We start from the raw sequence: 19,966 nt of genomic DNA on the forward strand, positions 1-19,966 counted from the left end.
TCTGCCCTGGGCCACAGCAGAGGAATGCATCAATATCTCCCTCTGCCTCAACTGAGCATACATGACTCATACAACCCTGTACCTCTGGAAATCCCCCTTCATAATTAGCCTTTACACTTACACTGGTTTGAAATGTGATCCAAATATAGGAGGTGGATTAAGTGTACTTCATGTCTGGACATTTGATAATCATTTATATGCAAGCAATAAAGAAAGGAAAACACATTTCCATTTGCCAACTTTATTTGCAGTGAATGACAAGGGATATCTAATGTGCTCTAAAGTTTGATTCTAACAATGCTCTTGACACCATTTTTGTTACTTCTGAGGTTGTTCCACATTGATTCTATTTCCGTTTTGGCAATGATGTCTTGGTCTTCACGTCTCACATCTTCAAGCATCGTCTTCAGCCTCCTCCTCAAATTCGCCCTCTTCCTCGGCGGTGGCGTCCTGGTACTGCTGGTACTCGGACACCAGGTCGTTCATGTTGCTCTCCGCCTCGGTGAACTCCATCTCATCCATACCTTCGCCAGTGTACCAGTGCAAGAAGGCCTTACGACGGAACATGGCTGTGAACTGCTCGGAGATGCGCTTGAACAGCTCCTGGATGGCCGTGCTGTTGCCGATGAAGGTGACGGCCATCTTGAGGCCGCGGGGCGGAATGTCACAGACGGCGGTCTTGACGTTGTTGGGGATCCATTCAACGAAGTAACTGCTGTTCTTGTTCTGCACGTTCAGCATCTGCTCGTCGACCTCCTTCATGGACATGCGGCCGCGGAACACGGCGGCGACGGTCAGGTAGCGGCCGTGACGCGGGTCACAGGCGGCCATCATGTTCTTGGCATCGAACACCTGCTGGGTGAGCTCGGGCACTGTGAGGGCGCGGTACTGCTGGCTGCCCCGGCTGGTCAGGGGGGCGAAGCCGGGCATGAAGAAGTGCAGACGGGGGAAAGGCACCATGTTGACGGCCAGTTTGCGGAGGTCGGCGTTGAGCTGGCCGGGGAAGCGGAGGCAGGTGGTCACACCGCTCATGGTGGCGGACACCAGGTGGTTGAGGTCTCCGTAGGTGGGCGTGGTCAGTTTGAGAGTGCGGAAGCAGATGTCGTACAGCGCCTCGTTGTCGATGCAGTAGGTCTCGTCTGTGTTCTCTACAAGCTGGTGGACTGACAGGGTGGCATTGTAAGGCTCCACCACTGTGTCTGACACCTGGAGGCAGAAACACAAACAGATCGTTCAGTCTCACGTCTAGAAATAGAAAACCTAAGGCAAAGAGAAGCTAAAATTAAAAAATAGTATCACGCTTTATCACAAGGGCAGCTTACCTTGGGGGAGGGCACCACGCTGAAGGTGTTCATGATGCGGTCGGGGTACTCCTCGCGGATCTTGCTGATGAGCAGCGTTCCCATGCCGGAGCCGGTTCCACCACCCAGAGAGTGGGTGAGCTGGAAGCCCTGCAGGCAGTCGCAGCTCTCAGACTCTTTACGGACCACATCCAGGACTGAGTCCACCAGCTCAGCTCCTTCTGTGTAGTGACCCTTGGCCCAGTTGTTTCCAGCACCGCTCTGGCCTGGAGGGGAAGGAGCGACACAGGGATGAGACATTCTTCCCCCCAATCAATAAAAGGCTTCAGTCAAAGCTTTCAATTTCATTAGCAACATAAAGAAAATGTCTTTATTTCACCCACCAAACACAAAATTGTCGGGTCTGAAGATCTGTCCAAAGGGTCCAGACCTTACGGAGTCCATGGTTCCGGGCTCCAGATCCACCAGAATGGCCCTAGGCACATATTTACCTCCTTCACAAGAAAAAGCACAAGAGAGAAAGAGGGGGGAGAAAGCACACAAGGTCAATAATGTAAGGAATCGCTGGATGTTAGACAAGGTGCATAACGTGACAGAGGATAAGAATCAGACAGTAACATGCATGGCAGGAGACATGAGAAATGAATTTCATGGCCAAATTGTAGTTTGGAACTTAATGGTAAAATGGAAAATGTGTAACATAGTATGCATTTGTTTATTTATTTACAAATCTGAGGTGTGAGGTGGCTAGCTACCTGTGGCCTCATTATAGTAAACACTGATCCTGTCCAGCTGCAGGTCACTGTCTCCATGGTAAGTGCCTGTGGGGTCAATGCCGTGCTCGTCGCTGATCACTTCCCAGAACTGCAGACACAAAATGGAAAGTATCGCATGACAGTTACTTACTATGAAAGTATCTGGCCAGTAGCAATGTGGGTTACGGGAAGGGGGACTTAAACGAGGAAAACAGCAGTGGGTTTGCGTTTTTGGATTTTTTCCCCTCGCCATGTCATATCTTTACCCTTTAATGTAATACAGCTGTAATATTTCCATGTTCATCGACTGCTGACTGAGCAGAAGGGTTCTTTCAGGCACACAGGCACACGAGGCAAAGGAGACAGCAACAAAGGACCTACAGATCACTCCCGGGGCAAAACTGAAAATGAACTCCATTTGCATGCAGTCACACTACACTGAAGAAGCTGATTGTCTGGAGATCTGTATTCATGTCTTGTGCTCTCTTTAAAGACCCCACTTGGATCTTGCTCTGTAAGTGTCTGTGTGTGCAGTAAATCATAGGAGGGTGTGACTGTTGATGTGCAGGCAGCCATTTGCATGCACGCATTTTTCTGAGCGCTTCCAACTGAGACATTTGTTTGTCGTAGCGTCTCTGATTTTCTGCTAACAGCAGCATTAAGGCAGGATTTAGAGTAATCTGGATAAGCAGGCTGTATTGCAGCTCAGTAGTTAAGAGATTGGAGTCAGCTGTGGACTCAAATATCGTGACATTTTAATAAAACCATGTAAGGCAAAAATGACCAAGTGACCTTAATCTCAGGGAGATCGCGGCACAAAGAGACAAAGGGAAGGACGTCCATCAAATGAGAAAGAAGGCAGGTGACAAGGAGCAACTGAGAGACTGAGAAAGACTATGGACAGTTAACAGCGAGAGGATAGATAGCCATCAGGGAAGACTGAAAATAATCATAGTGAAAGAATGGGGACAATGAGCAGGAAAGCAATGCCACACCCTGACCCTAATTCACCACAATGTAGTCCTTCAGCAGTTCTGTCAATCATATCCACTGGCCATCTGAGCCAGTGGGTCCCGGGGGAACGGCAACAAATGGAGATCCCCTCTGCCAGGCCACCAGTAATTCTCAAGTCATTCGAATACCATATTGGGCAAACACTCACAAAGACACCAGTGGTGTGGTTCAGATAGGAGATGGATATACTGCACTGACTCAAGTTTCACAGTCCTTGGGATATAGTTTTACTGCAGTTGGCAGTCTCAGGTGCAGATGCTTTTGAAATATGAAAAAAATATATATAGGCTACATATAATGGTTAGAAGGGAGTGTGTATTTCTTATGACTATTCTACCAAGACATTTCCAGTAATGGCAAATTAAGTCAGTTGAGAGCCCAGTGACTTCACCCACTGTGCATCAGCTGTTTCCTCCATTCCTCCCCCACCCTACCCCTAATTTGGTTAGGAGAGCAGAGGAAAGACATTGATTAGAAAGAGACAGGCCTTGCTTTAGTGGACATTAAAATCTCTGTCAGCAGAGCATTATGATAATGATGCGTCCTGTAATGTACAGGCTTTTGTTAATGTGGCTTCCTAATGACTGTGATGCTTGGATACCAAGGCAGACTCCTATGTGGATCTGAGAGGTCTGACTTGACCATATGTTGTCTGTTGCAAATGATTGGCTGTATAAAAAAAAAAAAAAAAGAAAAAAAAAAGAAAAAAAAAGATGGGATAATAATGGACCAGGATGGCATCATGTCAGACAGATTGTAATTGCTACTGTAAGAATGGGTGGGTGTGTATTGTTATCTATTCCCTCCCTGATTGGAGATTGTATGGCTCCATTAAGTAGAATAATGCCAAATGCATTGAGGATTATTTAAAAGAAAAGCAGTGGGTTTACCTCATTCTGAAAAGCACTGATAATGTCCCTGGCAAGATGCACTTTTGGCTTTCTTTTTAAAAAAGAAAAGCCCTTTCTGTGACAATTATCCATGCCACACCCTTGCCACCGCTCCCCTGCTTTCTCACCTACTGAGACAGCACAGTCTACATCTGCAGCCCGCAGAAACGAACCTAATCGATATGGGCCATTGATCCATCAGTCATTTGAGAAAAAAAAAATAACCTGGCCTATATTCCAGCTCCCACTCATTGTCTCGAATACCAGTCATATCTGCCCGTGCAAGACAAAGGGACCAGAGGAGCGTTGCATACACTGAAGGAGCCTGACAAGTGAAGAATAGACTGTTTTTTTTGTTTTTGTTTCCCTAGACAATGTCTTGAGGTCAGCTGAATCCCCACTGGCGAGATGCAGACACGCCCGGGAGTGTGAACAAAACCCGTCGAGACACAGAGACCCGTTATGCTGATAGTTCAACACAATCACGGTCCGCTATTCCACACCCACCCACCAGTTACCGCAGTGCACAGGCTTACAGATCCAGACAGAAAAGGACACAAACTGAAAAGTAGGCTATAACACTTTTTATAACTGAACTGATTTTATGCTTTATTCTCATCTTAAACGGCTGCGTTAAGAAGAAAAAAAACCCCAAGCTACAATTCGTCTGAAAGGAATACATTTGCATTTCATAAACAGAAGGAAACAAGTGGGTCTTTTGTCTCCTATAGACATCTATAGACCCGTCTCCAAATCCCTTTAACGAATATGTAATGCATAATGAGCCTTGGGCAGTTTCGGCAGCTAGAAGAAGAGTTTATTATCTTGTATGACAATAAATCTTCCATTTTTCTTCCTTACCTTGGCACCAATCTGGTTACCGCACTGGCCGGCCTGGATATGCACGATTTCCCTCATTCTGGATACAAAAGTGTTAGGACGATGAGGAGAAACGCTACTTCCACTGCACGAGGAGCCGACCGCAGCTTCTTGCCTGGCGGACAATGGATTTATAATTCTGGAGCGATTCCAGACCGAGGCTGGGGCTGGGGAGGGGGCGGGGCCAGACACGGACCCAGCTGTTGTGGACGGGGATTGGCTCAGAGGAGCTGACCCGGAGCCAGGAGGCGGAGCCAGGCTGCGGCAGACTGACCAGCGTCTCCGAGGGGGGAAACAGACAGTCGACTGGGATCTAGAAACACCCAGTTAGTTAGATTCCAATGTTATTTCTTTCAATAAATATTAGCATTAGAATGTATAAGAATGACCTTTCTGATTAGACTATTCTAATCAGAGGTTTCACTCCCTTCACTGTTACCCCCCCCCCCCCCCCCCCTCCCTCCCCAACCCCACCCCTACAGTGTAGACAGATGGCAAAACTCCAGGCCAGACTCCCTGGGACAAAACCTTTATCAAATGAGGCTCTCTGGTCTAAAGTGCCTCTCCTTCTCCTCGGGGGTCCTCGACATAAAAAGGTTTGGAAACCCCTGGATTAGTTCGGCTGGTTTAGGCTCGGCAAAACATGCCACGCCTGAATACATTTGTTTGTCTGTGTGCATGTACGTGTGTGTGTGTATGTGTGTGATTTATACACAGAAGGTGAGCTGATATAGCCTTAAATAAAAGGTGTTGACATGCAACATCTGTGAAGCAACGCAAATGTTGTCGTTGCTCCAAACTTCCCTGAAACAATGGCATAATGTAAGGGTTGTTGGATTATTACTATGAATAGGTGGTTACCAAAACAAAATGTTAAGATGAAATGGATTTGAAATGTTTTGCCAATCACTATGATCTGCTGAAGCTTTCTCTTCTCGTCTGGGGAAACTAAACCAAAGATATAACCAAAAGAATAGTTTCAAATTTTAAAGTTCAGATTACAACTGCCGATACCAGTCAGATGACAGCCAAGGCCTCTTGAAAAGCGATGTTAGAGGCCCCTGGAACAACCTCACTGCTCCTCAAACCAGAACCGAGAAGAATAAAAATGAGGAAGAAAATCTAAAATCCTCCAAGAGCCCCCGGGGACAGGACAGGGACAGGAGGCCGGGTCTGTCCAGAGAGCAGAGGGGCAGGAAGTTCTCTCCTCCCAGTCCTGCTCACATATAAGATGCTGAAGGAGGACAGAGACTCCAGCCATCTCAGGATGATCAGATTAGAGCTCAACAGGAGTACAGAGTACTGTAGGCTATGTACTGAACTCTGCTGCTCTCAGTGAAATGAACTGATTTTTACTCATAAGAAATAGCCTAGTCAGAGGTGGAAGGAGTCCTGAAATATTTTATTTAGGTAGAATTACTTCTACTTCAGTTAAATTGTACTCAAGTCAGAATAAGAGTAGGCTCAATCATGTACTTAGTTTTGTCCAGTCATTAAAATATAGTGTGTTGTCCAAACAATTCCCTCTAAAAATTAATGGATGATGTGTAAATAATTAAGAATCATTATCACCCCAATGATTCTGGATAGCCTGTGTGATAATCAGCTATAAGAGGTGAAGTCCAGAAAGCCTGTTTAACCCTGTAAGGTCTTTCCTTTCCTATCCTTTACATTTCCCCCCATAGTGAAGCCATTTGTGATTGTAGAGTATTGCACCTCTATTTGTTTTCAGAACACTCGCAGCTAAATAGTGAGCATTGATTTTGAAAGACTAAGTGAAATACATTCAATTACTGATGTATAGGCAGCATCAACTCAAGCAATATCATATATTGGCAATTGTACTGTCACAATCTCTCCTATATAAACATCACTATTATAGCCTAGCTACCATGTTTGTGGTGTGGTGTGTTCTGGGCATCATATCCTTTAATCTCAATCTGAAAAATAGACTGTACAAAATATCGTGTTAGAAACTGCTAGATTCAGACAGGGCAGCAGACTGAGGCAGCTGGCAACTGATGCTGTTGGCAATGGAAAGAGACCAGGTTCAACGGAAAATCACAACAATTCTCAAACCAATGAGAAATTTGAGACGTCAACATAAATGTTATATCTAGCGACTGATAGATAGATAGATAGATAGATAGATAGATAGATAGATAGATAGATAGATAGAGTAAATAACGTTTAATAAACGGATACCTACAAGCAGACATCATGACAGTGCAGGTGCAGCTGTTATTGATGACCACTAGATGGCGACAGACAGACGTCATTGTTGTAGATGTGATGGGCGTGGTCAGTGTGCTCTTCCCCCGTCGAAACGGACATTTTTCTCATTCCAGTTGACGGGAAAGGCTCCTTGCGTTACCGTAACCAATAGACTCACAGAAAGCTGACACCCGATTTAAAGCGCAATTTCAGTCAGAAAGTCCTACAAGGAAGGCACCTTTATTTATCGATCGGAGATCGGTAAGTAACGGAAATGTTTGTTTGATTTGTTAGCGTAGTTACAGCTAGCGTAGTGTGGATTGGATTTGTCCGTAGTCGTAGTATCGTCGCCCCGTCCCACTGCTATTTAGCTAGCGAGCTAGCTTGCCTGCTAACAGGTCATCCAGTTAGTCATTTTTTCTTAATATTTACCGTGTCTAACGTTACCCTTGGATTACCATGGTGTTTGTTACAGTCAGCTAGCTTTAGCCATTACTTGTTAACCCTTTTGTTGATGAGGTTTTTGCTCTCACTGGGAATGAACCATATTAAAACCGAGTCGTCTGTTTTGCTGGGTCTGTGGGAGGCTCCGGGTCCTGGTCCAGCCAAGTTCACTGCCCGGCGTAGCCGTATAAATTTGGAATAGCTCTCTAGAAACCTAATTGAGGCTTTGGCTTGGGTGATTGACATAGACATGTGTCAGTTGAAGCCTCTACTACAATACATCTGACTGCACACATAAATATGTGTACACACAAAACATCCAGCGATCCAGAAACAAATGTTTTAGTATATGACATTTGAACAACATATGAACAAATGTGAACAAATGTATGAATGCAAAGAGATTTACATTAAGATATTGCCATCATTTCCAATTCATCAAAGGTGCATCCTGATCCCCATAAAATTATGTTTGATACTGTCACATCATGTTTGCCTTAGTTTGTAATTAATCTTTTATTGAGTTGTACATTGAGCTGTACATTGGTCTGACATTGTAGATAATAGACTGAAGGGTTAGACAGTGAGTGTTCCCTATAATACAGAAAACAAAAATCCTTTTGCATCCAGATTCCTCATTTCAAACCTGTAGGGCAGTGGTTTTACCATTTGGCCTGTATTTTTATACACTCTTGCAACCCAGCAATACTTCCAAGATTGATTTATTAATTTAAGCTAACTGTAGTGATGTTACTAGTTTGACTAGTGTTACTAGTGTTACTTCCTTGAGCCGGGTTGTAATAACTCTTTTGATCTCTTGCATTAATTTTCAGCTTCAAAGCAGAAATTAAGATGTTCTACACTTGTGGTCCCAATGAAGCCATGGTGGTGTCTGGTAAGATATTTGGTTATTTATGCAAAACTTGACATTCTTTGCCTGTATCTCAAAGTTGTATGATAACAACATGACAACAGGAAGTTTAGAAATGTAGAATATCCCCTGTTGGGTAATAAAACGATCATCCTTCCATGTGGCATCTTGTAATACTGTTATAAACTCAGGTCACTGCACTATGTAACGTGTCACTACATATCCTGAAGTAAGCCAAGAGGAGTTTTATTTACAGTGGTACAGTAAAACTGTGTCTTGTGAGTGATTTAATTATCACCTATCATGTGATAAGATGACGTTGAGCAACCCTGGATGTCAGACTGGAGTAAACTAAGAATTTTCCACACTGACCTAATCTGTAGGCCCGGCCAATGTGTTTCGCAATAGTTGCTGTGAATGGCTTTCATTGCTCACATTGATAGAAAGTGTGGCTGCAAGTGGAATAACTGTCCTTTAACAAGCTACTATCTGTATAAAAAACGTATGTTATTGTATGGTAATGTTATGTTTACAATAGTGATTTCTTTTTTAAAATTGTGCCCTCTCCTTCCTCTCTTTCCCCCCAGGCTTTGGCCGCTCTCCTCCTCTAATGATTGCGGGAGGAAGAGTGTTTGTCGTCCCATGTATTCAGCAGATCCAGAGGTGATCCCATTTCCAATCTTTTTTCCCTCTTCCCCTCTATTCTGATTTATATAAGTGTCACACAGGTGCCTTACTAGACATATCGGTATACAAACAAGAGAACGAAACATTTAATACTTTAAAAATGAATAAGTAAATGTGCACTGGTATATATCAGCAGACAGTTGGTCATTAGCAACCTGGGGATGTGGTCTTCATGGCTGGTGATTCATTTTGACGCACTTTCTTCTTTCTGTCTTTGGCCCCGCCTTTTTTTTGCTCTCTTTTATTATATCTCATCCACCCTTCCTCAGAATCACACTGAACACGCTGACTCTGAATGTGAAGAGTGACAAAGTCTACACCCGTCATGGCGTCCCCATCTCTGTCACTGGCATTGCACAGGTATACTTGGAGGAGAGGATGGCTGAAATATCACAAGTCTTTCACTAAGAGCAGTGTCAAATCTCTTAGATATTTTCTTCATCATGGAATGTTTTATAATTGATGAAATATGTTTAGCATAGACCCCAAAGCCGATCTATGCCCAGTACATTAATTGAGGTTTTATGGTATGTAGATCTTGACAGTTAGGGAGCAAGGGAACAAATAAATAACTAGTCAGCTAATCCCTGGGTGATGTACAGATGGATAATAGAAGTACTAGTCAGTTAACTAGTCCTACTGACTTGCCAGAGTGAAAAACTAAATTTTCATTGCTAGAAATGCACTAAAACTTGCATATTTAGTTATTTTTAAGTTACTGGGCAAAATATTTACATCATACTCTGTCATTTTCATAGAGGGGTTGCATGTTTTTGGCAAGCACAATACAAGAGCTGTAAATTACATCTGGTTTTGGCAACTTTAGACTAGTCAGTTAGTTGATTTAACTTTAGATATATTAGAATTGGTCCAAAATTTCACATCCTTCTTGATAACAATTTGTCTTATTTCATGTTACATGAGAGTCCTGCATAGGCTTATCCTCACTGGCCCTTCATCTGTGTTGGCATCTTTACTTGCTGATCACTCCTAGATATCACTATTTGTCATTTTCTCCTTTCTCCCCATCTCCAGGTGAAGATCCAGGGCCAGAACAAGGAGATGTTGGCCACCGCCTGCCAGATGTTCATGGGCAAGTCTGAGGCTGAGATCGCCCAGATTGCACTGGAGACACTGGAGGGACACCAGAGAGCCATCATTGCCCATTTGACTGTGGAGGTTGGTACACACACACACACACACACACACACACACATACACATACACACCTGTCGCAAACCTTTTGAAAGAGCAACAGGCCATGCTTCATCAGAGTTATAGTTCCCTCGTTGTGGATGTCTGTGACATTTCTACCCACAAAATATTGTCTTTATCCTGTCTATGCATCACTGACTTATCTGATAACTGAATGTTGATGTACTGCACAGCACTGTGATGAATGTATCCATCCGTGTGTGTAGGAGATCTACCAGGACCGTAAGAAGTTCTCAGAGCAGGTTTTCAAGGTGGCCTCCTCTGACCTGGTCAACATGGGTATTGGAGTCGTCAGCTACACGCTCAAAGATGTTCACGATGATCAGGTACGTCCGTTTAATTTCCGATTTTCAACTCCAAATGCTAATGTCCTCACGATAAAAGCCTGATGACGATGATCAAAACATTAGAATGACTGAAACAGTAGGAGGTTGGAGAAGGAAGGCGGTGTCTGTGTGCCCCTGCATCCTTTTGATATGAAAGCTTTTAGCCTGGGATGCTTTCGTCTGTTACAGTAATGCACATCAGTGATTGTTATTGACTCGCTCGCTCTCTCTGACTCAACCAGCCCCTCTCTGCATTAGCGTCATTATCCTCAGTGATGAATTAGGGCTAAGTGGTTCTGTGGCAGCCACATGCATCCGGGGTTTTTTTCCTACTGCTGTATCTGTGTTATCTCACAAATGATTCTCTTTCCCTCTCACTCGCCCTCTTTTTTCCCCTATCTCCTCCCCTCTCCCAGGACTACCTGCACTCCCTGGGTAAAGCCAGGACAGCCCAGGTGCAGAAGGATGCCAGGATTGGAGAGGCTCAGTACAAACGGGACGCTGTCATCAGGGTAAAATAGTTTATTTTGTTCTTGAATGTTTGCATCATGCTCATGGACTAATAGGACTTCTATTTACCCTTATAGACCATGTGATTCCATTTCAAATTTGAGAATGTGCAATGTCAAATTTAATAACTTTTTTTTTTTTAAATGCACTGACATCTCTCCACTTCTTTCCTGCCGCTGTGTGTATACAGGAGGCCCATGCCATGCAGGAGAAGGTGTCGGCTCAGTATAAGAATGAGATTGAGATGGCAAAGGCCCAGAGAGACTACGAGCTGAAAAAGGCAGCGTACGACGTTGAGGTCAACACCAAGAAGGCTGAGTCCGAAATGGCCTATCAGCTTCAGGTGCAGTCTTCTGTTGATGTTCTTATCCTCCAGGGGCATGCTGGGAGAATTTTCTGAACGGCTCAATGTTTTTGCCATGCTCGTAATTTTTGGCTTGGCCCGGTCAGTCTGTTTGGCTGGTACCCACCCCTCATTTGGAGGCTGTTTTCTATTCTAAAAATCATGTTTGGCTGGTAAAGTAGTGAAAGTGAGTCCATGAGCCACTGTGGCAGGTGAAGTTAATTTCCTGTCCTGGTCGTCTAAAGGTTCTGATTATTTGCTACAGAGTGTGTGCCAATTGCAGCAATCTAGATTCCAATTAAAATTTGATTAATTTGGAATGATTTTAGACTGTGCCATGTTATCATTTCGTTCTCCCTCTGCTTCCCGTGGCAGGTGGCCAAGACCAAGCAGCGCATTGAGGAGGAGAAGATGCAGGTTCAGGTGGTGGAGCGGTCGCAGCAGATCATGCTGCAGGAGCAGGAGATCACCCGCAAGGAGAAGGAGCTGGAGGCTAAAATCAAGAAGCCCGCCGAAGCCGAGAAATACCGGCTGGAGAGGCTGGCTGAGGCGCAGCGGTGGGTACCGGAGCTTACTACTGCAGGCTTGTGTAGTTCTGGAGTATTTTCACTTTCCAGACTGTGAAGCACTATGTAACTTTGCTTTTGAAAAGTGTTACAGTTAAAATGTAATTCAAGTTAATTATCTTATTAACTAATCTGAATAAGAGCAATAGTGTAATGTTTTTATTTTAGTTAATTTAGTTTGATAATGGATAAGACAGAAGAGAAAAAAGTTGGCAAATTTGTGCAGGTGGGGTTAAAAAAAATCCCAAAGGGCTTATGCAAGCAAAGGAAAGAAACAGGAAAATCAAGATGACAAGCAAAGACATAACTGAATTGGGTAACAGTATCTTAATGACAACAAAACATAACATGATTAGAAATGCCTGAACAACATCAAGAAGCATAAAATGGCAAAATAAATGAAAATAGCCCTGATGGAGAAATGGAAGTGACAAGGCATGTTGAAAGTGTGCAGGTTTAAATTCAGCTCAACCCCTCTTCTCTACCGGCAGCCTGCAGCTGATCATGGAGGCTGAGGCTGAGGCCGAGTCCATTAAAGTGAGTCCTGCCGTACTTTCTCTTTCTTCTCCTCTTCCTTTCTCTCTTTACCCAATCAGTTCCTGTTCACGTCTCCCCCTCCTCCCCTCTCACTCTGCTTCCTCTGCACCTTCACTCCTGCCGTCTTTCTCTCCTCTTTTTAGAAGTTGATATCTGTTTGCACGCCTGTCTCCTCCACTCAGCAGCTTTTCCCCCTGATTAAACTTGGCCTCCCTCTCTCACAGCCTCCTGCCTGTGATTTACGTCTTTTCTCCTTTTCCTCTAAACCCATAGTTCATTTCTCTAAAATCTCTGTTATTCTGTCTCACCGTTTATGTCACTTGTTTAGACTACAAAATGCTTTCCCTTAGGCTTTTCTCGGCTGATGGGTCAACCTTTTCACAGTTCCACTTCCCTCTTCCTGCAGTTAACAATAACACGCTATCTGTTCTGTATTCTTTTCCCTCTTACCAACTGCCAGTACATGCAGTCCTCTATACGTTTTTACTGTAACCTTTGCTCTGTATTTTACACGTTTGTGTTTGTGTGTGTGCAGATGAGGGGCGAGGCAGAGGCGTTTGCCGTGGAGGCCAAGGGCCGTGCCGATGCCGAGCAGATGGCCAAGAAGGCGGAGGCCTTCAAGCAGTACAAGGAGGGAGCCATGGTGGACATGCTGCTGGAGAAACTGCCACTGGTCAGTCTGCCGATGGATGGATGGATGGATGGATGGATGGATGTTAGGGCTGCGAAGTAGTAGTAATTATACGCACATCTTGTTTTCAAGTGCTGAGTCGAAAACAGTGGACAGTAAAGAGAAACCCTACGTGTTTAAATATTGCCGCTGCACCGATATTTTACGATTATTACAGGGTTATACAACGTTGCACACCAAGAAGACCAACAATCCCCATCTTTTTGCCTGAACCTGTTTCTTGCACGACAGCCGTCATGCTCGTTTGCATACTATTAAACTTTTTAATAGTGAAATTGCGTCTGGTGTGCAACTACCGTAATAATCGCAATCAGAATTTCAGGAGACAAAATAATTGGGATTATCATTTTAGCCATAACCGTGCAGCCTTAGTAGATGTGATGTGATTGTAGATACCTGTGTGGTTCTGCTCATGACTTGGCATATTAATCATTGTTTCCGCCGTATGTGTCTGTGTGTGATAATTTCCTCCTGCTGTAGTTGTTCTGTGTAACTCCGACGTTCCTTCTGCCCTGTAGATGGCAGAGGAGATCAGCAAGCCCCTGTCGGCCGCCCAGAAGATCACCATGGTGTCCAGCGGCGGGTCCGAGGTGGGAGCGGCCAAGCTGACCGGAGAGGTGCTGGACATCATGACCAGGCTGCCTTCCGCCGTGGAGAAACTCACCGGAATCGACATCTCACAGGTAAGTTTCAGTATGTGTGTGTGGGTAGATGAGAGATGAGACATGAACGATTGCTGTGAGTGGTCGTCGGTGGATGCTTACAGTTTCCCCTGTTGACTCCACAGGTTTCTGGAAAGACCACCCGCGTGCGTTAAGAAGAGAGCAAGAGTAGAAGTAATACGAGGAGAGCTGTCACCAGTATACAGAGCGGGAACTCCACATCTCCTCCTAGTGCCTATAACCACTGTAACGTTTCCTCAACTCCATAGTCCTGTCTAATCGTCTGTGTCTGCATGTGTGTGTTTTTGCTGTACGTCTCAGTAGCCTAAAGTGTTTCCTCGCCGGTCTCCTCCTGTATCTTTCAGGGATGTGATACATTTTTTTTCAGTGTTTTTGGACAAGCAACTATCAGTTATTTCTAAAGGGAGATTAGCGCTTTCCTACTTTTTTCCTGTTTTTGTTTGTTTGTTTTGTTCCTCATCACATCCCTGACCTGTGCTGATCTGAGTGCTGTGGGCGGGTGACAGCAGAAGCAGCAGCATGGTAGGAGCTTATTGAAGATGCTGCTTTGGTTCTGCAGTACCAGATGGAGACAAAGGCGTCGGGCCACTTTGGCCAATAATAGATCTAGTAGAAAGTCCTTTCTCTGTCTTTTTGTACTCCATTTTCAATATGTGATATTTTCTTACTGCAATCAGCCTCATTTTCCCCTGCATAGGGACTGGGTCCACAAACTGTCATTCAACTTGTAACTTTTACAAGCTTTTATGTAGAAAGTTTATATCAGGTTTTCATATAAGTGGAATATGGCTGCAGTTTATAAGGAGCTTTGATTTTTGTCAGTGCCTTTCAGTTTCACTGAATGCTGTTGTATCACCCCATAATTTTTAGTGTTGGCATATCATTATTGCCCTTTTATTTCTAGAGTTCAGCATATGACTGTGTCGGTGTCCCTGATTTATGTAGTGCAAGCTATCTGCATGTTTATTTTCTCTTTATCCACTACTACATTATAGATTAGAGACTAAAGGGGGGGCTGCTAATTAATTCTAGTAATCTTTAACTTTATAGAATGGCCAGTGCCTTGCAGGTTAACTAACAACATTATTGAGCCGCCAAATCATCTCAGCCGTACTGCAAGTGGAGGGATTTTTCTGTACGTTTCAGTATGAATGGGAAGGAAGTGGGCGGTGGGAACAAGCTATGGTTTTCCTGTTTAGAGCGTTGGAAATATATTGCGGTGGAAAAAGAAAATAGTGGGCTTAGACTCTGCTGCAGCGTCGTTGGAGTCTCATCCTTTTATAGGTCAAGTGTGAAGTATAAACATCATCAAACAACCACCTAACCAGCTTGCTGCTTTGATGTGCTTGCTGCTTGAAGTTTGAAGCCGTGAGATGCATGAAACTTTGTCAAGTGTGTAGAGGCATGAATACATTGAACTGGTATACAGGAGGCAATAGATGATTTTGGTTGTTTTTTTTAGTTTTAGTCCTGATTTGCTGTGATACTGTGATAATGACACTGAGTATTATAGATTTTAGTTAATTTTAGTCCAGTACCTGTGATCAGGACCTCAGGAGCTTCTTCTCTCTTTTTCTCTTTCTTCACTAACAGTCCAAAGTTTGCCGGCTGCCAAGCCTATGCATTTTGTTACCGCCAAGTGCCTGGATATTTTAAACTAAAGTTAAACTCTTCATTCAACATCCAGGTTGGTTAAAGAGTTGACTTCTCGGATTAAGCCTATACCAACACTCTAGGCTCAGTATGTCTGGGAAGTTAACCTCATCCGACTGATGACAAGCCACGGGCTGTTTCCATGGCAGCAGAAGCCAAATCCAATCTCTCCACTTCCTTTTATATGTTGTTCTTGCGATTAATCATTCAGTTTTGTAAGCAAATATCTGTGATTGCGTATGTCTATCCTTTAAGTTGCTAAGTATGTAGTAATTCAGTAGTGTGAATATTGTATTCTAGAGTTTATCACTATTCCAAGATGTATCTGGGAAGAAATATGTTCTAAGATCATTTAGACAATAAATATGATTTAATCACTGGAACCTGGTCGCTGTTTTTCTGTCAAGTCATTTCATGGAATGGACTGGAGGTCTCACTTGATACAGTGTGGAGCACACCTTGATTTATTTGAAAAGGTTAACTTTATTAAAACATCTACAAAAATAGACAACACAATGAATTACAATGGCATCAAGGTAGCAAGCTTTCTACAGAGATACAAGAGACCCCAAATATAACAAAGAGTTTTCCATATATTAGTGAAGGAAATTACAATTCTGTCCTTAAAATATGTACACACCATTAGGTTCAGCTTCAAAGACACAAAGGACGAAATCACAGACATCAAGGAGTGTCTAAGTACATACAGTATATATAAAAATATGGGTTTAGTCGAACTACAGTGTATCAAAAATGATTGAGACGCACATACTGTATTCAAATGGCACAACCATTTACACTCATTCAATCAGTAAACATGTATTGATAATCTTGATAATCTCAGACTGGACTGATTCTCAGTTCTATACAATCAGTAAGGTAGATCGATTCTACCGCGGTCAGCTTAGTGTACTAAATGGGATAATGCAGAGGTTTACGTTGATATTCACACTAAAATCAGGACTCCCAGCATTTATCTTTTGAGCAATGCCACAACTATAAAAGTGTTTTTTTTAATACAGTAATACATTTGGATGAGCAAATATAGATTATTAGATATGAGTAAACAAATCTCAACACATAGTTCAGGGCCAAAATGAGGCCTAAGTTTCAGAACGTATGGTTTCATACAATGAGAATGAGATGAAATGGTGCCATTGCACTTTTTAATGATTTTTTACATCCATTGGGTTAGTAATGCCTTGTAGGAGGATTTTTAAAAAAGCAGACAGACTGTGACCTTGTTAAAATACATCAGTGATGCATTTTTCTCTCCCTTGGCAAATATCTGAAATGACTAAGCAAAACGCATTAGAATCCACATCGACAGGAATTATATCAGACCCCTTACAAAGAAGAATTTCATCATGGCCAGGGATACATGTAGGATTTAAAGTGCAGCTGGTAGTGGAATTTTACATCTATCCCTGTGTCTGGGTCACAGCCAGATACAGCCTTGCCAAAACTCAAAAGTCTGAGCAGGCCGATCTGAAGATGTCCCTTCCACTGCCCTAGGTGGCAGCATTGTCTCTCTGCTTGGAAAAGCCATTCCAGTTTGCTGGTCACATCTCATTGGCAGCAGCAGATCTGGCTCTTCCTTCCCTGGTTCCTGGGGTCTGACAGGTCTGTTTGGCACAGGGAGACGCTTCTCTCTGTAGCCCAAAGAAGGGGTTTAAAAAGTTCTTGAATTCTTTGACTACATCGGGGTTGAGGCTCCCAGCACGATGTGTGGTGAGTACTCTGGTTCAAAATGTCCATCATACTGTGGTTGAGTCATCACCTTGAGAAACAAACTTCCCATAATCCCGTCGCAGAAAGGGGGCTGCTGATGTCTGGTCCACTCCATTTCACATTAGTCCACCATAACGATACAGTTACAGCTGTGGATGTGGGTCACTGGTGGAGAGTGAGGCTCCACTAAATATAAGGACATGGGGCTGAGATGTGGAGGGTCGACGAGGGAAGCTACACACAAGAAGAGAAGATATCCCATCACTCTGGTTCCAGATAGCCAAATTAGCTACCAGCCATGTCTGAGTGTGAGGATTTTTTCATAGACTTTGAGTGGAGCAACGTTTTTTTGTGTGAGATACTTGATACTGGGCCGGATGGGCTGGAGCTGGGAGTAATCTGAGATTCACTGATTTAACTGTGTACAGTATACATACTATAAATACTAAGACAACAACCTCTGTGTGTGCAGTGCCATCTCTGGAAGATGGGTATACTGCGCACAGAAATGTGTGTGCCATGTTTGGCCACAGAAATGACAGCGCATGTACACCTTCACCCGTTACCCTGTATTGTGTTGTATATGAGATGCTGAGTAAGAAATTCATGTAGCTTCATAAATGTTAATCTGCTAGTTTACTATGATCATAGTACAAAACGTGGCACTATGATTGTTAGTCAACTACCAGTATTTGCTTTCATTTAGCCTCTGCTACTTCCTCTAGCATTAACTTTACAGCATTTATCATTAGTCACACAAACCCTCCTATAGCTTTCCTATATGTTAAGTATGTGAGAAGAGAGAGAGTTCCTATGCAGACTGCACCCGCCACCAACCACTGTGTTACATTCATTATGAAATGTAGCTTGGACTGTTATCTATCTAAGGGGTAAAGCGGGGGTTAGTTTTGGCTTTAGGGTCGGGGGGGGGGGGGGGGGTCTGACGTGGAAATGAAAACCGAACCAGCGGTGTCTCAGCCCCATCCACCCAAGAAATACAAAATATACAAGCAAGCAACCCACTCGCCCCTCCCCTCTGCTGTGCTCCTCTGCTGCCACCACGCTCTTTTAGCCACCGCCCCACTGTAGCAAGGACATATGAAAGTACAAGACATTTCCCCTCTCTACGTCGCCTGTCTTCTTCTCTTTCTCCGATTTTCTCTCTCTCCCTCTCTCTCTCACTCTCTACACCATGTTCATGGCGTCCTCGGTTAGGAAGGAGTGGATGTGGGCGAAGGATGGGCGGAGCTTGCAGTCTCTGTTCCAGCAGCTCAACATGAGCTCATAGAGACCCTGAGGACACACAGCCGGCCGGCTCAGATACACCTGGAGGAGAGGGAGAGGGAGAGGGAGGGAGAGAGAGGCGGATGGGGATTAATGGGTGAGTGAGTGTAGTGATAGGCAGATAGGCAAATGTGTGTTGATCTCCAGAGAAGGGATGGGTCATAACAATGAATATTTGAATATTTGTTTGCGGGGATAAACATAGCCTTTTGTAATTTGGTTTTTAAATATTGAGAAACATCATTAAAATAAGAACCCAAAAAGAGAGGAACGCTGCTTTGGCTTGTAGACGTAACACTGGAGAGGTGGTACACATGCAGGATTATCCAAAAAGAAAAAAAATCCAAGGCACACTCCCTTATGTACAAAAATGAAAAAGCCTTTATTAATGTGGCTAATGCATGGCAAGAATTAAAAAGCGCAAAAACAGGTGGTCTCTTTTTGGATAATCCATCATTAAAATCATTTTAATAGGGTGTAACTAACTATTTAGTGCTAAAACAGCTGAATAATGACTATGGGTGTAAACCAGCCACAAGAGGGCTTCTGGTGTCTCAAAAATAAATATTATTGAACTTTATTGTAGGATAAACCCCTTGAGATGAATCATCTCGTTTTCAAGGGGGTCCTTGAAACACAAATACATCTACAATACAACAAACCGAAAGAAAATTACAGGTACACATAGACACAAATACAAATACATATACAAAGGCTCCCACGCCCTCTTCACCCCCAACCCACCCGCACCCCACAAACCCTTTATAATGAATTAAACACAATTAGAAACAAGAACAAGTTGCTTTAAGCGCAAATAGTGATGTCCTAAAAATGCGAAGCGAAGAAATGGAACGGAGAGAGTTAGGCAGGCTATTCCAATCAGATGGGGCTTTGAATTTAAAGGCCTGACGCCCAATTTCTTTAGAAATTTTGGGAACAAAAAAAAGGGGATATTGAGCATGTCTAAGTGTGTATGAGGATCTGTATGGAACTAGGTATTGTTTTAGATAAGAAGGATAGTTAAAATAAGTACATTTAAAAATAAATTGCAGCCAGTGAAAATGCCTTCTAGAATTTAGCAATAGCCAGTTAAGCGATTCATACATAAAGCAATGATGGGTTCGATACGGACACCTCAAAATGAATCTGCACAGACTATTATAAACTACATTTAGAGGACGCAGATGTGATTCAGAGGTGTTCTGATAAACAATATCTGCATAATCAAGTATAGGTAATACTAACTGAGAAACAATTATTTTTCTTACCTGAAAAGTGAAACAATTTATTGAATGATATAGTGTGCTCAGACTGCAATTTATTTTTTTAATAACAAAATCAATATGGGGCCTAAAGGAAAGTTCCAAATCAA

General features: G+C 43.3%; 3 protein-coding genes across 8 annotated transcripts in view; 1 reads left to right on the forward strand and 2 right to left on the reverse strand.

Moving 5' to 3' along the window:
* Positions 1-241: 241 nt before the first annotated feature.
* Positions 242-4,951, reverse strand: tubb5 (tubulin, beta 5). Its single transcript, XM_078286932.1, has 5 exons — positions 4,822-4,951; positions 2,057-2,165; positions 1,685-1,795; positions 1,323-1,567; positions 242-1,206 (listed from the first exon to the last, which is right to left on the reverse strand). The coding sequence occupies exons 1-5, from the start codon at positions 4,876-4,878 to the stop codon at positions 394-396; spliced, it is 1,335 nt and encodes a 444-aa protein (XP_078143058.1). The 5' UTR covers positions 4,879-4,951; the 3' UTR covers positions 242-393.
* A 2,222-nt stretch (positions 4,952-7,173) lies between these two features.
* Positions 7,174-15,962, forward strand: flot1b (flotillin 1b). The gene is made up of 13 exons (XM_071908507.2): positions 7,174-7,314; positions 8,331-8,392; positions 8,956-9,031; positions 9,325-9,415; positions 10,091-10,234; positions 10,477-10,596; positions 11,013-11,108; positions 11,297-11,449; positions 11,825-12,006; positions 12,507-12,552; positions 13,088-13,225; positions 13,762-13,926; positions 14,031-15,962. The coding sequence occupies exons 2-13, from the start codon at positions 8,350-8,352 to the stop codon at positions 14,058-14,060; spliced, it is 1,284 nt and encodes a 427-aa protein (XP_071764608.1). The 5' UTR covers positions 7,174-7,314; positions 8,331-8,349; the 3' UTR covers positions 14,061-15,962.
* A 91-nt stretch (positions 15,963-16,053) lies between these two features.
* The window catches only part of ddr1 (discoidin domain receptor tyrosine kinase 1), a 36,016-nt gene continuing 32,103 nt past the window's right edge, over positions 16,054-19,966 (reverse strand). For all 6 annotated transcript variants that reach the window (XM_071908223.2, XM_078286948.1, XM_078286946.1 and 3 more), the window contains one exon: positions 16,054-18,636. In XM_071908223.2, coding sequence (XP_071764324.1) covers positions 18,496-18,636 — 141 coding nt within the window. In that variant the 3' untranslated portion in view covers positions 16,054-18,495. The remainder of the gene's footprint in view (positions 18,637-19,966) is intronic.

Source organism: Centroberyx gerrardi, chromosome 12 (assembly GCF_048128805.1).
Source record: "Centroberyx gerrardi isolate f3 chromosome 12, fCenGer3.hap1.cur.20231027, whole genome shotgun sequence".
NCBI classification, from domain to species: domain Eukaryota; kingdom Metazoa; phylum Chordata; class Actinopteri; order Beryciformes; family Berycidae; genus Centroberyx; species Centroberyx gerrardi.

Excerpts from the sequence above, each read along its gene's own strand:
- tubb5 (XM_078286932.1), bottom strand. The coding sequence starts at position 4,878 with ATGAGGGAAATCGTGCATATCCAGGCCGGCCAGTGCGGTAACCAGATT. Across the intron at positions 2,166-4,821 it reads GTAACCAGATTGGTGCCAAG|TTCTGGGAAGTGATCAGCGA; the intron begins GTAAGGAAGAAA and ends TTGTGTCTGCAG. Across the intron at positions 1,207-1,322 it reads GCGTGGTGCCCTCCCCCAAG|GTGTCAGACACAGTGGTGGA; the intron begins GTAAGCTGCCCT and ends TTCTGCCTCCAG.
- flot1b (XM_071908507.2), top strand. The coding sequence starts at position 8,350 with ATGTTCTACACTTGTGGTCCCAATGAAGCCATGGTGGTGTCTG. Across the intron at positions 10,235-10,476 it reads TTGCCCATTTGACTGTGGAG|GAGATCTACCAGGACCGTAA; the intron begins GTTGGTACACAC and ends CCGTGTGTGTAG. Across the intron at positions 13,226-13,761 it reads TGCTGGAGAAACTGCCACTG|ATGGCAGAGGAGATCAGCAA; the intron begins GTCAGTCTGCCG and ends TCTGCCCTGTAG.